The sequence below is a fragment of the Amphiura filiformis genome, chromosome 4 (assembly GCF_039555335.1).
Source record: "Amphiura filiformis chromosome 4, Afil_fr2py, whole genome shotgun sequence".
In the NCBI taxonomy this organism is placed as follows: domain Eukaryota; kingdom Metazoa; phylum Echinodermata; class Ophiuroidea; order Amphilepidida; family Amphiuridae; genus Amphiura; species Amphiura filiformis.
The window spans coordinates 78,151,761-78,169,673 of record NC_092631.1 but is presented as its reverse complement, the minus strand read 5'-3'; the positions used below and the strand labels follow the sequence as shown (position 1 = coordinate 78,169,673).

General features: G+C 37.0%; 1 protein-coding gene across 2 annotated transcripts in view; it reads right to left on the bottom strand.

Moving 5' to 3' along the window:
• LOC140151458 (GATA-binding factor 3-like) overlaps nt 1-8,602 on the bottom strand; it is a 28,250-nt gene extending 19,648 nt beyond the window's left edge. For both annotated transcript variants that reach the window (XM_072173805.1, XM_072173806.1), the window contains exons 1-2: nt 8,229-8,602; nt 2,448-3,579 (exon numbers count right to left, since the gene is read on the bottom strand). In XM_072173805.1, coding sequence (XP_072029906.1) covers nt 2,448-3,366 — 919 coding nt within the window. In that variant the 5' untranslated portion in view covers nt 3,367-3,579; nt 8,229-8,602. The remainder of the gene's footprint in view (nt 1-2,447; nt 3,580-8,228) is intronic.
• Nucleotides 8,603-17,913: the final 9,311 nt, after the last annotated feature.

Here is a 17,913-nt window from a genome sequence, read left to right as displayed (position 1 = left end):
TGAAATTTTATGGCAAATTATTAAAATTTTATATTTTTGATATTTAACAGTCCTCGAAGTAAACTTTATAAATCTAATGATTAAAGTGTATGTAGCTGGGATGAAAACCGACCGTCAATTTTGACCTTTCATATTGAAGATATACATTTTTTCCCAAAAAAGACATATCTTCAATATAAAAATTCGAAATATTTGTATGAAAGACGGCTTTTCATCCCAGCTACATTCATTTTAAGTACATATCATTAGATATATACAATTTACTTAGCGGACTGTTAAATTTCAAAAATATCAATTTTTAATCATTTGCCATAAAATGTGTATTTTTTAGCGAATTTCAAAAAATCCAAATTATTTGATATCAGAAGGACATTCCTCGTATTATTTAAAATGCAATTCGTTATGTCTGATGTGCTCTCAGGTCCCACAAAAAATAATTGAAAACATCGCTATCCGAGCCCTTAAGTACGATACCGCGAAATGCTTCGACATCGTGAATCTTGAATGTTCAAGATTACATCTCCATTCAATATCGTATGGTGGACGTCCAGTGTTATCGTTTTAATCTTATGCGTGTTATGAGCCTTTTGGCCATCCATACCTTGCTGCTGCGTCCGCTCAACATTTATCAGAAGCATAGGCAATGTCATGGTCGATCTGAATAAAAGGACAGGAAATTGCACTTGAAAACATATTGCTCACCCTGACACCCTCCCTCGTCCAGCGGAAATGCTCAAGTTTTAAACAAGCTATGAAGGCTCATGCTGCTTCACGATTAAGTATTACGGAAAAAATTACAAATCTTCATCATGTATGGTGTTCTTAAGCTTGATGTGTGTCCCGGATGTGTGTCCACGTCCCGGTCGCAATATTTTTCTAACCCTAACCCTAATTTCAAGGGTTGTACGGGTTGCTTAAACGGGCTCCCTCTTCAAATATTAATTACAGAAAAATAATTCGCGTCCCGGTCCGCGTTCGTATCTCAGTGAATGCCACCATGTTAATATACGGTCGTACGGATGCCGTTTTAATACCATCGAGTTACAATCAATTTTAATGATTATTATGTTTTGATGAGTCCCCGGATGAGTCCAAGTGTGTGAAAATATTGGATCCAAAACGTAATAACATTGATAAAATTGGATGCTTTACGCCCAATATTTATTGGTCTCGCTGTGAGTTTTAAAATGTTGGACTCGACTACGTCTCGTCCAATATTTTAAAACGCATAGCTCGACCAACAAATATGTTCAAAAACTGCAAATTGGGGGTCCACTTTTTGCACAAATTCTACGCAAGTGGGTAGTTGGAATAGCATTTCACAAATTCTCCATTATTATTTATTATTATTATAACGTATAAAACTAGAGATTATCGAAAACTTTTTATCGAACCCAAAATGGCGCAATGATGGCACAATGTGGACAATACGAAGCGAATCATCATACAATGGCTTAAATCCACGTGGTTCGTTTTAGCAATAGATACTATATTGCAAAATTCCCAAGCATATTGCGAATAATACTGAGAGTTCATTTTGGACTTTGATCCGCGCAAACCAGTCGACATCATCAATTTAGGAGCAATCACTTAAATAAAGTGCTTAAATCTGTATTAAAACCATCATTCTATAACTCGAATGAAAAGTACAAATTTGTCATGTGTTGGCTTGTAGCAATTATTAATCGTCCACGACACGTTGCCGTATTATGTTTGCTTTTACCCTCAAATATTAATAATTCATTCTCACCTCGTACGTTATTTTTACCCTAAATCTGTAAATCGGGTAAAGGGAATCCTCATTTTCAACAAAACATATATACAATTAATGATATTTGCCATGGTTTGTACAAGTCAGCTCAAATCTATATGATCCACAGGGCTCGAGTCCGCTCGGCCAATCTAAATTCATATTACAGAATTCGAAGCCGCAAACATGGTAAATTTGGACAGACATTTCGCATAATCTTAAATATATATGCACAATAAGCATGGTATTTAGACTGCGCAAAAACATAAGTGAATTGAATTACCGTATTATCAAGTATATAGCCTAGTGGAATTCCCAATAAAAATGTATTTTCATTTCGTATCCAATGTTGGCCTGAATTCAATAAATAGACCAATATATATCGACGTGATGTTTTATCAACAGCCATCAAGTTGAATAGTATATTAATGAGAATATTCAGTGAATTGCAATGCACATACTACCGTAAAGATTCGCCTAATGGCGCTATGTGCTCTCTTGTCATAACTGGAATTTTAGGCATAAACTAAAAATGCCCTCCCATAAAAATCCAGCCAGGAAATTAAGGAACGTACCCTTAGGAGGGAGCTCTCAATTTGTATATGAAATTTACCCCGGGGCAAAGGAGCCCGTGTGCGCCATTAGGCGAACCTTTACGGTATTATTATTAAGTTCTTTGTTCAGTACGTTTACTCACCAGGTGATCTTCTAGCGATGGCTCCAGGTCTGCCAACATCGTAGGAAGACGACCACGAAGCAATCTCTGGACTTATGTAGGCAGATCCGTAGGCACCAATGGCATTGCGACCTGTGCTTATTGGAGGGCTGTTAGGTGGATACGCATATCTCTGATGTCCTGCAGTTGTCGCGGCGTACGAAGCGTCATTTTGAGGACTCCAGACAGCGGCGGCAGCAGCAGCTGCATGCGGGTTGCTGCCAGGATGCTGAGGGTTTGGAGAAGCGCCCTGAAGGTACTGATGATGTTGCATGGTAAGCACAGGAGCACGTGTGGATGGCACATAAACAGGGCTGTTTGCGGAGTGAATAAATGGTGACTCGTAGGTAGGTTGAGCCACCGAAGCTGTTACCGCACCATGAGCAGACATACTTGCTTGATAGGCTTGGCTTATAGGGTTCTGTGATCCAAAAGTACTGTGATAGTGTGGATGGTATGGTGCTGGTTGACGATCTAAGTGATTGAAAAAGACCTCGACGTCCTCACTTGGTAAAAGCAAAGATGGTTCTGGTAAATTAGCGGCAAAAGAGCCTTGTGGTATCCCGCGTCCAGGTACGACTGTTTGAGAGTGAGCTTCCGGATTATCTGATGTCACAGTGGTGTAACCTTCCTGATTGTCTTGGCTTACGGGAGTTGCTGATGGCGATGTATGAGTCGAGTGAGAGTTGTCAGAATGTCCTGAAGGAGAGTCAATATCTCTACTATGTTCTGTGCTTGCCGAATCGTGTCTTTCGCTTTGAGCTGTTACTGAAGTCGGTGTTGTCTCTCGCGAGGGGTAGGATTCAATTGCAGAGTCTCCGCTAGCGCTATCTCCAGTTGAATTGAGTTGAGTTTTATGCGCAGAGGCCTGCAGATTCCAGCTAGAGGCAGTTTGTTCCATGGACCTCCATTAACCGGCCGGTTTGACGCGGCGAGTTGAGGAATTGAATCAACGTTTGAACTGACGGAGTCGATATTTAAGGACGCACGCTCTCTGTCAAAGAGCGCTCAGTAGTAGTTGCTCTTGGTTTGGGAAACTATGAGAGAAGATTGAGTGACTGTTCTCCTTCTTCGAAGCAGCTGTTCAAATAAGGCGTAGCTGGCTAACAAATCACTGCAAAATGACAAAATTAGGAAAAAATGGTGAAAATGGGAAATTAAAATAATGTTATCACTATGCCAATTACGTTATCACTCGGTGAACAAGATTGACACTCATCTTATTATCAAATATTATATGAGTGAATAAAACGGTAGAGCCTAATACCGTAAAGGTTCGTCTAATGGCGCACATGGGCCAGTGGCGTAACTACGGGGGGGGGGCGGAGGGGGCAACGTGCCCCTGGCGCTACCCTTAGGGGGCGCCAAATTGACCAATTCAGCATCGATTCTGCGCCCCTCCAAGCGATGAAAGTCAATATTTTCGCGTGGGCTCCTTTGCCATGGGGTAAATGTCATGTACAAATAGAGAGCTCTCTCCTCTGAAAATCACAGCGAATTTCCTCAGAAAATGCCAGCAAATTTATTACAAGATCCCAGCAAATTTATTACAAGATCTTATATTTAGTTCGATATCGAGTGCAATTACTTCACTATGTAGTTTTAAACATAATGTCATTGAATGCGTTAGCTGCCTTAGATCTCTGGATCTACGCGCCTTGACCTGGGTGATATCTGTCTGGACACACTTCCATCTTCCATCTGTGACGACAGAATTCATAGAGATCTTCTCATACTGGGTGCTTAACAACCAATGGGCCTTTCCTTTGCTTTGTAGTTTTCCAGACGTCATTGTAAACCATTATTTTAACAACTTTTACACGCTATCCTTCGGAGTACGATTGCCTTGACGTCTCCTACATAATGTACATGTACATGCCCATGTGCATGCATGGAGTATACCTGGAAAATTTCCTAGGGTTACGGATCAAAATTGCGTCTAACGCATCTGTATTTTTGCGCATCGTGCGTAAGAAAAGCAAGGTCCCAAAAGCTATAACTGGGTATTTGAGCTGAAAATCGCGCGAAATATCGCAACAGAGAACCAAAAAATCGCAGCATAGAGAACCGAAAAGACAGTTGTCGCAATTGTCTCAAAAACGTCACACCTATATCTTTCTTCTCATCTTCTCTGATCTGATATAATGCAAATGGTTGTGTTTTTATATTAAATCGATGTTAATGTTTGTAAACGAGGCTGAAGCAATGTACAGGTATCGCAATTTGTGTAATTTAGCCAAGGGAGCAATATGTAACCCCCGGGGTTGGTTCTTCACCCTTTTAGAAATCAGTTGGCATAATCTTTTGAACTGTTGCTGGTATATTATACGGCAAGTCACAATCTCTCAATTATCACAATTATAATTCGTGGGTTCAGAACCAAAAAGCCGTAACTCACTATGACCAACTCTCACAAAAAGAGCATAAAGTTAGTTCCTATTAATTATAGCTTTGGTCTTTTAAAAGGAGGTGATTGTGAGTTGAGGCTTTCTGGCTCCAAACCCTCGCTATAAGGTGCACAGACTACCACAACGTCACGCTGTACGTTTTAGTGGCATCCGCATCCACTGCTCCTCAGCTCATCCTCACTATTTTGTATTATGTAATATATAGTTTTTATTAATGTTTGTAACTAATTGAATTGATGAAATAAACTGAAACTAAAACGGAATAAATAGTTGTACTTTTACTTTATTGTTTTCATTATTATTTAATGTTTCAAAGTATCGAATCAAAATAAAACTAATCAGTTTTTGATTTGGCCGTGAAATAAGGAAAGACTGGTCACCATGAGATAATCTCCGATGATCTTGCGGTCAGTCCAGCTAGATGACCAGATCATTGGTCATTTCATTGGCGTTAGGGATATTTGTCCGGAGGTTAGTTCAGCTTGCGTTATGTAATTTCGTCGGTCATTCAGGATGTCGTGGAGATGCAGGACATCCGCGTGTAGCATTTGACCAATGTACTGTTCTTTGACCATCACCTTTTGTTCTGGTCTTTTTAACGAAGTTTTGAGCATCCTGGCCAAAAGGGCTGCTATAAGAAATGCGTTTGGTGAAAGGCATGTATTTTACGAAAAAGGCTTGCTGTGTGCATGTAAGCGAGCATGGGGTTTACTTGGATTTAACATAGATCTTCAATATTAATCAAACTAATTGCCATTATTATTATTAAATTATTTTCTTATCAGACAAGAGAGATAATGATGAGTCTTTCTATCACTATAATAGATTATATATTTTCACTTCTATAATAGGCCATTATATACAATCTTTTTGGAGTGATCTGAGATAAGGTACCACTTCGAAGGAGTTACATCACTACGCGGGATCACAACATCGAACACGAGAATAGTACATTGACAATTCCATGTATCTTTACAATGCGATAATGTTCAAGGGGAGGAAGCGTTGAAACCGATAATTCTAATTAGCGATATGTCCAATAAAGATAAAACTACTTCAAACTCACTATTTCACTATGTACTATTAAAACACTTAAAACTATACGAGTATCGCAATGCCGTGAGTAAATACCGGGCAACATTAAACCGTTTTTCTATCATAAAACATAACCGGTATCTGGGAACGACCAAAGTGCGTAAACGATGCACAGTTCAGAAGTCAAGTAGCGTAGTATTTATGGCCCCAATTTAAAGAGGGTGTCTTTTTAATAAAATGGTTAAAACCCTGCTTTTTAAAACCATTTGAGGACCTATTAATAGGTCGATGATTTCTTCAACCCTTAGATGTTGTCTGGTCTCGATGTTTTATAGGTCTCACATAGGACTATCAAGTGGTAATTTGTTGCAATAAACTTTTGGGAGGGCTAATGGTTTAATGGTTGTCATACAGTTTTCGTGAACGATAAAAACGAGTTAGGGTAGTGTCTATATATAACTTTTCAAAACAAGTCCACTAGTTTCACCGTAAATGATGATGTTGATATTTCGCCTCAGTTCACAAACGGTGATGCCTTAAAGAAGTCGACACGGTAAACTTTCAAATACTTCAAAATAAGCATACACTGCGAAAGCTACAGTGGCTCACGGAAAATGTCAAATACTGAGGGTTTTGAACATTGTTTAGAATATGAAACGTTGCCAATTAATTAACAGAAAGCAAATTTACACATATCCCAACCATTTCCTGATAGAGTGGTACGATACACAGAACCACAACAACCATGTCAAAAGGAAATGAATATACAACTATATATGGGCGTATGTATATTCGTGTGATCAGTCAGAGATGATTAACTTTTCTCATCTTTTCTGGATCAACGCGTCTCCACTTCCAACCTAATTCCAAGCTCTTCCATTTAATACACGTACTATTTATATTAATTAAAGGATTCCCTAATGATTTATAAACAAAATAATTGTTGTTTTCGTGTCATAATCCAATTCAATCGTTGCAACATGCATGATATAGCCTTTTCCTGGGACAAGCTATATCAAAATGATTGCATGGCTCATGAGTTTCCAGTAATGGACATTTGACTGCCACATCGAAATGCAACATATAGGATCCACATAATTTGCTGATTAACATAATTAATTATGATTAATCATAAACAGTCATTTAACAATATTATGGTCATTTCAAGAGGATCAAATGTTGCATTGGTATGATAGTTTATTGAAAAACCTACTTCAAAAAGTAGTAGGGTTTTCAATAACCATCAAAACTGATCTTTTTGATACGGCCTGTATTTTTCCAGAATATCATGACATCGACAATCCAAAGCTTTTGGCATGTTTTTGGTCAATTTGGCGATATTTCTTCTCATCTTTTTGTGTAATATTAACACGAAATATTGATGAACTAAAAGAAAGAAATTGATTATATTCAAGTGGGAAACTTCACAATTCATGTTTACCAATTAACACCTTCAAAGTTGCTCAGCTTATTAGAATACAACATGTACACCGGGCATTTAAAGAGAATGAATACGGTATTGACGGCTTCAATTTTTCAGCTGCTCCATAGACCGTTACTTTTATATGATGTATTGGTTTATCTAAGCTGTTTTACTAATTCTCTTCAACTGAACCACTAGAAAAACCATAATGTCTTGCAATGAACTTGCAACTGTTTGGATGAATTATGGGAAATATGGTCCGTTTTCCATGGCGTGTTTGCAAAATTTCGATTTCAAAATCTCACATACCCTTAAGTTACAATTTTTTCGTCAGAAAAACAATAATTCATTGAAACATTTTTATTATAGTATATTATTTACGAAAAACAAACATAAAGATAAGCAATTAATGTTTCTATGATGGTGTAAAGATACATGTAGTGATCATGGTGACGCCGAAACTACGATATACTATTCATCTACCAAATCAGCGGTATGCCTATGTCAGTTTCATCAGCACTTCGCAATATTTTGTAAATGAAAATGTCATACAAACTGCCTAATTAGTGAAACTGAAGACCTAAATCAAGTCAGTGGTGCAATCAATTGACCTAAAATAACACGACTGGTATATCCACATACTTTCAGATAAACAACAGATAAACTAAGCAGAAGTTTCTTTTCGCAATGATAAACTATACCCGGCATCATGCTATTGTCAAAACAAAATACATGATTATACATCATCAGTTAGAAAAGCTCTTCAGAAAAAGCAACCGGCAGCAAGGCCGTGAATTCATAAGCGTGTATTGCTGATACCAGCCTGGCCTAATCAGTAGGTGTGATTGCCCGTAGACTCTTGATGATATGGATATCTAACTCTTATGTTTTGCTTACCGTTCTCTATCGCAAGATATCAGTAGAAATGAGAGATAAATTGCCAATAAAACCACTACTGGTAGTGCGCTGGCAAGATTATTCCAATCGGCCCGCTGACTTCCGTGCAGATGGTTGTGCGTTCTCAGATGAAGATGCAACAAACTTGAAGAATGCAGCAGATTTGTTTCATCAATTTTTAGACAAAGTCGTTTATGGAAGATATTTCCACACCTTCTCGCACGGTGGCCCGTAAAGTAACAATTGACAAAATTTTGAAGTTGAATGTATTAGTGCGGCGTCTGCTAATTTATACATCGAGGTTCATTAGTTTGTGTAGTATCAACCGTATTGGGACCTGCGAACTATCATTTGGATTATAGTCTCTTCACCATGTTTGTTTTCGATGTTGAAACAACGTGTATACACATTGGAAGATTAAATGCGTGTGTTTTTGGTTTGTGAAAGAGGTGACACAAGTTGATGACGTTATCAGTGGTCGCTGACTTTCTTTGTTTCTTGACTCTGATTGGTTCACACTACTCAGAACCCTTGCCATGCTCATCATGATCATGCAGAATAAATGCAGCTGAATCTCATGTACCCGTAGAGATTTAAGGGGGGCTAACCATAATCAAGTAGGGGACCACCCCACCGCCAGAGGTCCCAGGCAACTAGTGGCGACGCCATGATGTTTTTGAGGGAGGGGAGAGGCAGAGTGAATTTCAGGGTGGGGGTGGGAAAATCAACCAATTTTGCGCAAAATTGCCACAAGAAGGTGAAATTATCATAATTTTGGGTTTTTACTGCATGGGGAAACTGGGAAAAGAAAAGGGTTATGACTGGGGGAATTCCCCTATGCACCCCCCACCACCACCACATAGCGCCGCCTCTGCAGGCAACTCTTTCCCTTGCTTTTTTCAAACTAATGTATATGCATGCATGTGCAAAATGGGCTTGAAAGTTGACTGTTAAATAGCGAAAACATAGAAAATATGTTCCAGCTGGCCAACAGGGAACCAAAGGATAAACCCTTTACAAAGCTGGGATAAAAGTAATAAATAAGGAAAATATAATGTGCTGCATGTAATCTTGTAAATTCAGCGTAGACAGTGGCAGGGGGGGGGTCAATTTTCACCACAGAAATTTCAGGGATAAAAGTCAGGACGGCAAAATGTAAAGTGTCATAAAATGATTAAATATGGGGGGGAATTACAAATGAGGACGAAAATTTGGCTTTGCCCCCTCGCACTAAAAAGCTGCAGCTAAGCTGCTGAGCGTAGAACACAAACATTTCTAAAATTTCTAATAATTATAAAGGTTTGTCTCTTCTCTTGTATACCTGTTCCCCGGACCTTACTTGTTCTATGTTACACGGTTTCCCCCCTTTTATCTTCCATTTTTCTTCCTTTCCTTAATAGTTTGTTGCTTCGGTTGGGAGAGTCGCCCACCCGGCCCAGGAAAGCCCTGCCTACGTCACTTTTGAATTGCATTCATCCACAACCGGGACAGATGACATGCATAATATACAAATAAAAGTATCAATGACTTAATTAAGTATTCCAAAACTTTGAGACAACAAAATATTTAAGTGAAAATGACAAATGAGTATGTGATAGTAGTGATGTTGTGACGAGCCATCGAGGAGGAGATCCTAGCCACCTGTCGGTGTAAGAGGCCATTGGGCTATTCAAGAAAATAAGTGCACACCCCTATAGAGGAGTGACTTTTCAATAAACTGAAATGTCTGGATTTCCTAGTTTGCTTTTTGAAAACGACTGGAATTCCATTAGCCAAAATTACTGGGAAAAGCTTGGAAATGCAATTAAATTAATGAAAAATCACGGAAATGTCCCAATGAGCCTCTCAAATTGAGGAATTTACGTTTTGAACTACCTCTTTGCTGGATTTTTTTTGGTTTTGGATACTTTAAAAGCTTGGATTCACGACCGGACAAAAAGTCCGGATATCCGAACTCCTCTAGGGTTGTGCATCTATATTCTGGAAAATCCCATTAGGCATGTTAGGTGTACAGGGAATTTTCCGCAAGTTAAGTTATCGTCATCATACAGTGTTCCTGGAGCACCAAGGGTGGAGCACAAATATTTTTGACATCATAAAATTTATCTTCTAGAAAATTGTTAAATTAAATCATCCCGAGGTGTGTAGCTATAAGTGTATATTAGGAGAGGGAGGGTGCATGAAAAAGTAGGGTTAGTCATAATGGACCATTAACCCTATGGCCTTGTGCTCCAGGAGCACTGTGTGCTGCACTGGTGCTCTAGGAGCACTATATGTTGATGATGGCTCAATTTGCGGAATAATCCCGGGGGTATACACACTTAAAACTACGGGGTCAAAAAATGACCCAAACGGGGTCATTTTTGACCCCAGCATAGTTATCAACTAAACACCATACCACTAACGGGGTTATTTTGACCCCATTGGTCGGGGTCATTGCAATGACTACGTATTTGGGTCAAATAGTAACCCCATTGGGGTCAAAATATTACCACATTTCGGGGTCAAATGAAATGACCCCTTCAAAAGGGTTGCCTTATTGGGTTACTTAATGACCTCATTTCGGGGTCAAATGAAATGACCCATTTGAAAGGGTTGTTTTATAGGGTTACTCAATAACCACATTTAGGGGTTGTTTGGATTTTTTAGTAGGCCTATGGTCATGCTGGTCCCACCAGGACATAAGTGTGTTTCTGCACAGAGAAAGCATTACATAAACAGCAAAATGCATCTGTGTATCACACTCACACGCAGTCAGTCATCGCCTATGACAGTTCACGTATTATAAGCTTACATGATATAAGCTTATAACAACTGCAGCCAAGACACCGGCCACGACAGCATGAAATTGAATGAATCTGCGTGCATAGACAAGGGTCTATGCATCCTTGCAGTCTCACTTTTCAACTAACTTTTCATATTCCATCATGCAGACAAGCACACACGACAATCCGCTGAGCTGCACAATCAGAACAAATATGGCGCTGATGTGACCACATGGGAAGCCGATGCACACCGTGTGTGCAAATAGTCCGAAATGCAAGTCATTATAAAGTTGACAAATTGGGTAACTTCGGTCAAAAAATTAGTTTTATTTATTAATCAACAAACATTAATTGCAGCTCATGTTTAAACTCATTTATGAATTGAGATTTTCAAAGCGGAAGATTGAAACTGATATCAATGCGCGACGGTATCGGCAAAATGACCACTAAGTTTTTGACCACGTTCGTCGTGGCTAAAATGACCTCGTGAATGTGGTCAAATTAAAACAGTACAACCCCCTTGAAGGGTCAAAACAACCCCAAACGTGGTCAATTCAAAATGACCACGGAAAATATAACCCCGTAGTTTTTAGTGTGTACACGAACATTGTCATATTAAGTCAATGGCGCTGTGTAGTGATATTCGAGTTTTTAGTAGCATTTTGTCGTGTATGGCATCCTTACACCTCAAATGATAAAACTATATGCCCCTTTGCTTCTTACAAAGGCAAACGGGTCACAAGATCACAAAATTTAAAAATTTTCTATCGTGTTGTATTATATATACCTCAAATTAGAATCAGAATGGAAAAAATCAATTGTCATATTGCACGTTATAGAGTAAATTAGGTTAAATTTAAAGTACTAGTATCTCATGCACAGAGGTCAAATGTACAACCTCAGAATCGGATGAAATCTTGGGTCAAATGTTATGCATGTTCTATTGGACTTTGGCTGCATTAACTTTGAATGGGAACATGACAATACAAATTGCACCAAAATCATGAAAATTGTGAATTAAGTATTTGAGATTTCTTATGTTAAATAAGGGGAGTAATTTGAGAACAGATTCGATGAAATCGGAACCATAAACATTTGCCAGTTTTGACATGTATGACCTATTATAACACGACCATAAGATTATTTAAGGAAAAACTTTTCTCAAACGAAACTTACAATTTTACAAGTCGAAATGGCAAGTTTCGCAATTAAACATTGAACTACTGGAATTGGGCGAGATCATGCAGCCTGTATAGGCTATGCAAATGTTGATGGGAATGACTGCAGATGACAGAGACTCACGACCTGTCTGTCGTTGGGAATAGTTGCCGTGAATGCCAGTCCCCTTACAAACAAACAAACAAACAAACAAACGAACAAACAAACAGAAACAAAACAACAAGCGAGTTTTTTTATTCGGGAAATGCTGATTTTTGTAATGAATGATGTAAGTTTTCAAAAGAGTTTTCTTGTTTTGTTTAAAGCAACATGAAATCAATAAATCCTATGAATTCAAATAACTTATAATTTTCCTGACATTTGTTATTTTCAAATCTAACCTACTCTGCTCTGATTTGACAGTAAATTTGTATGTTTTTCAAATGGATTTGAGGTATAGGCCTATGTTACCTTAAATCCGTAATCTAACAATAATAAATAAATAAATAAATAAATAAATAAATAAATAAATAAATAAATAAATAAATAAATAAATAAATAAATAAATAAATAAATAAATAAATAAATAAATAAATAAATAAATATCTTAATAAATAAATAAGTTAATAAATTAATAACAAATAATGTTGAGCCTAAAGGGCTAAGCTTATGTGCAAGAACCTTATAGGCTCAAAATACTAAATACGCTAAAATGTACAACAAAAAAATGATTGTTTGTTCAATAAACGCATTCCATCAATTTTCTTGACTGTGTTATCCTGAAATGATATAATTTGCTCTTGTCACAACCTGGTTTTCTCGGTATTAGTGTAATGTTAAAATGTAATTTCGTATTGAATGGAATGTATGGCATAAAATGTCTGTCCACGAAGTCTTCTTCCTTTATATATCGGGAAGCAGAAAGGCACTAATGGCCCTGACTAATGGAGGTAAGTTGCTCGACACCTTAGCCGTGAATATGACGGGTTTACATGCCTTATCTTCCCCGGTATGATACCGCTATTGCACTTGGCCATCGAGTGATAAACAATTCAAAATACACAAGATATAAATGAACTTATCGGTGATTTTTTACAGTTTATCAGTTGGATGTCTCGAACTGTAAGTGCTCTATCCAATCTTTTATCATTTAATTGTTTTATCGGGGATAGATTGTTGGACTTGCAATTAAATTGTTACACTTCTTCGATTTATAATCAGTATAATGACATGATATGACATGTATTGATGCGATAATTTTACTATATGCCGAGCGGGTAACTGGGTTGGAAACCCGGGGTTGGAAAAAACACTTTACTTGCATGATAGATCCCGCGGTTTTTAAATTGTCGATTTCGGGATCAGCAGCGCTCAACGCTCTGTTGTAATTGCCCTTATTAGTATCAATATTTAGTTAGGTGCCTTTTATACTATGGCCTTATTGGCCTATGCGAAAAATATTTTGATGGGGGTGCGACGGGTGAAATAGGTCTAACTGCTGTGTTCTATATTATCTCCGGGGCTTGGCTGAATGTTGTGTCCCCTTTCTCCAGGAGCCAAGACCATCTTATAATTAATATCTTCCTAGAATATCTTAGGAGCCTTATTATACATGTATATAATTAAAACGGTTGGTTTGCTTCAGTCATTGGGATGCAAAGGAAAGGGGTTGGTGCTATTATATCTCCCAATCAAAAGTGTTTACTCGTATAATTATAAGTAAAACATAACGGTGCAGGCTTCTTATCATACTTGACATTCCCGTGTCTCCTAACACATCACTTTATCTATCTATATAAGGCCTCAGTATAAGACAAGATAAGAAGATTCCACCATTGAAACACTCAAGGATTATGCCTTTATAATATACAGTCACAACCATGACAACCATGACAACGTCTACTGCAGTAGGCCTTGCCGTGGAGAGATTTCAGTGCAAAATTTCAAATGATACTTCCGCACAAACCAACAAAATATAATACATATTTTTAATGCCAATCCCAGGAAACACAAAATGGTTTTATTTATGTTATGTTATTTTATTTTATTTTATTTTATTTTATTTTATTTTATTTTTTTTTATTTTATTTTTTTTTTTTTTTTTTTTTCTTGTTGTTTTGTTTGTTTTGTTATTGATCAATCGGTTTGATAACCTCTATGCATTATATAACCCGACATTTTAAAATGTCGGGTTATATAATGCATAAAGGTCATGAAAACGTTAAAAAACAACACTACAACAAAATGATTATTGTTTAATAATGTTTTTAACGTTATACCTTTAGTTTATAGCCCGACATTTAAGAGATTTCTCTATAGCAACCTTTTGCAAATGGTTTTTTGATTATATTTTGTGTGTTTTGGGATATATTATTAAAAATAGGATATAATGTCCGTAATGTTACCATTTGGTATAATGCACTTTACAAAGACATATATTCGTGAACAAAACAACAAAAAGCAAAAAGAGAGAAAGAAAGAAAGAAAGGAAGTAAGAAAGAAAGAAAGAAAGAAAGAAAGAAAGAAAGAAAGAAAGATAGGAAGAAAGAAAGAAAGAAAGAAAGAAAGAAAGAAAGAAAGGAAGAAAGAAAGAAAGAATTAAGAAGAAACGAATAGCAAAACAAAAACATAGACAGACTATAGACATGATGCATTTTAATAAGCATCCATAAACAGAAACAAGCAGTATATATTTTAGATATTTAGAGAAGATTGATCAGACCATCGAGGTGTCTTTCTATCTTTTCTTATCTCACGATACTTATACCGACAATGAATGATTAACCTCATAATCTTTCACGCCAGTTGACATAACTTATTATGAACAATGGTTGTACATTAGCCGACGTAATAACGGCTACTCAGTTTGTTTCGGTAAGGAGTCTTTTAAACATTGTTTTGTTTTACCTGGAGTGCATATAGACATTAAGATAACCTTGTATTAAGAAAATGATCCTCGCAACGCTCTGTCAATTTGAATATTTTCCCCCAAAGTTGAGTCTTGAATTGTTTGACAATTGTGTGCATCATGTGTAGATTTAAATTCCCTAATGTTCAATAGATACAAATTACTATAGATACAATTAGCCTATGTGAAAATGGCAAATGTTTGAAGTTAACAATACTAGACAAATCAACAAAATCGGCATTTTTAAGCGCGCATGCGCTTTATATATCCGCATGCTGCGACGATAGCGGAATGCATGATATTGCTATCTTCAGTAGATAGCACAGGGAGTAACTAAGTTATAGCACAACTACTGTATATGATTTTTGGATGTTTGCGGATTTTTGAGATAACTTTATATCGACAGTGCCATGAACTTCAGCGAATTGGACTTGTGCTTATTCTAAAATATCGAACGAGAATTGTAAACATTGTTTTTGAAATCTTTATAGTCGCGCTTGCGCTGTGATCAACGTTGATGAATTTCGTTTATATTTGTAAAAGTTGATCTATAATCAATTATTCTAATAACTCAAATTTCTAATATTCTACTATGTTGTTGTAAGTATAGTTGTAAGAGGAGTGAATTAATTTACCTTTCAACGACTTATGATTGAGAAAGCTTTAGAATTGGGGCTAGACTTTCGAATACCCTACCACATTTTACGTGTCCGAAGCTACACCTTTTTATAAGCCTCCCAACTTCGACGGCGTGAAGCTCTCCCTTTTTACAAGCAACACCGCAACGCCTAACCCATCTTTTTTCTTTCCTCATCCGTTCTTTCTTTCCATCTCTCTCCTACCTTTTAATCTGTATCTCTTCTATATAAACTGAGATCTTCCTTTTTACAAGCAACTCCACAACGCTCTGTTCATATTTTTACTTCCTCATTCATTCTTTCTTTCCATCTTTCTCCATACACTATTGTTTCTTTCTATATCTTAATTTTCTTTTCATTTATTTCATTTATCACACGACATGGAGCTGTCCCTTTTTACAAGTTGCAATGCCGCAACGCCCCCGAAGCTCCTTTTATAATCACTCCCAATTTCGTCGGCGCGAAGCTCGAACTCCCTTTTTACAAGCAACGCCCGTCCATCTTTACAGTAATCTCTCTAAATGTAAAAGAGTAAAAAACTCACTTCCCAAAAGAGTGATCCACTTATAAAGACCACTCAAAAAGAGTGAAATGTGTCTTTTAACTTTAAAACCATTCAAAAAAGAGCGAAAACCACTCTAAAAGAGTGCATTTTAACTCTTTCAAGGAGTTTATAAGGCGATGCGATCTTTTGTTGGTCGAAGCAGCAAAAAAAAATCGATTTTCATTGTCTAAATCAATATATTATTATTGAAAAATATCACTTTAATGTTTTGCAAAAGTTCATTCTACAAATCATATACTTTGAAAACTTGATTAATTTATTGTTGTAAATGAGTTATGTACGTTTGACAAAAGTGTTGTTGTTTCAGCCCTCATACAACATTTCAGGACACACAAAAGTATATCTGTGATATTTGAATTCTTCTACACACTCGCTATGAAATGACGATCAATGAAACTTTTGCCAAAGCTCACTACCATTCGGAGTGAGATTTTCACTCTTTTACATTTAGAGAGTGAATAACGGGTCCACGAAATGGCTCCAACTTGTAATTGTTTTGCTCTTGTGATTTAAAAAAAATTCTTTTAGCGGAAACGATAGGCCTACTACATGTCTAATAATACACCCTCCTCTCTATCTAATGCTATAATTGCACCACAATTTGGCAATAGATTTTAACTGCACGATGTTACATTAAAATTGCACGATAATACATTATGTAATGCAAATTGCATAAGACCATCACGACATGCTGAATATTTTGACATAACCTGATGATAGGAAACCTCTGTGTCAACCCCTGATATGGCCTACTTCCAGGCTCAAATAATTCTTTCATAGTTCATGCACGAGTTCATGTTACACAAATCTTGTTTTGTCTGATAGTGCAGGTTTAATTTTACTTTCTATTTTTTTTATTATGTTCATGTTGATGCTATGTGAATATTGTAATAGAAAGGTTATCTGAGTTCAAGCAAGTGATATCAGGCGTGAATAACCGCGCATAGTTTACCATTTGAATGCTCCACATTCAAAATTCTACTCCCCATTATAATACAACTAGAGCGATAACCGCACCATAGCTGAACCATGTGGCTTCGGCAGTATATTGTGGTAGGCCTATACCACTGTCACCTGGAGTCTGTAATGGACATAATCTCGAAATGCTACGAAGGTATAACCACCCGAGTGGTGTTAATGAAAGAGGAAAAGTAAAGAATATAAAATAAACTAGAGCAACTGTGCCCTTTGCAAGGGCACGAGGTAAGTTAGGCGGATGACTGTGACGATCTGATCAAGCAGCAATACTGTGCAGGATAGTATTAATTTTAATAAGACTGTTTCATTAATTGCCGTTTTAATATAGGCCTACCTTGATCGTGAGAAGCTGGCATTTTGAAAACTTGACTTTTGACCTCTGTATGACCCCCTTAATGACCTTAAATGAATCTTTAAATATTTTTTAAATGTTAAGAATGTCATAAGGATCATTGCATTTAAATTTCAGGTCAATTGAAGCATTTTGAAAACTTGACCTTTGACCCCTTTATTGCCCCTTAATGAATTTTAAAATATTTTCAACCTGTTTAGAATGTCATAAGGATCATTGCGTTTAAATTTCAGCTCAATCGGAGCATTTGGGAAAACTTGACCTTTGACCCCTTTATGACCCCTTAATGACCTTAAATGAATCTTAAAATATTTTTTAAAT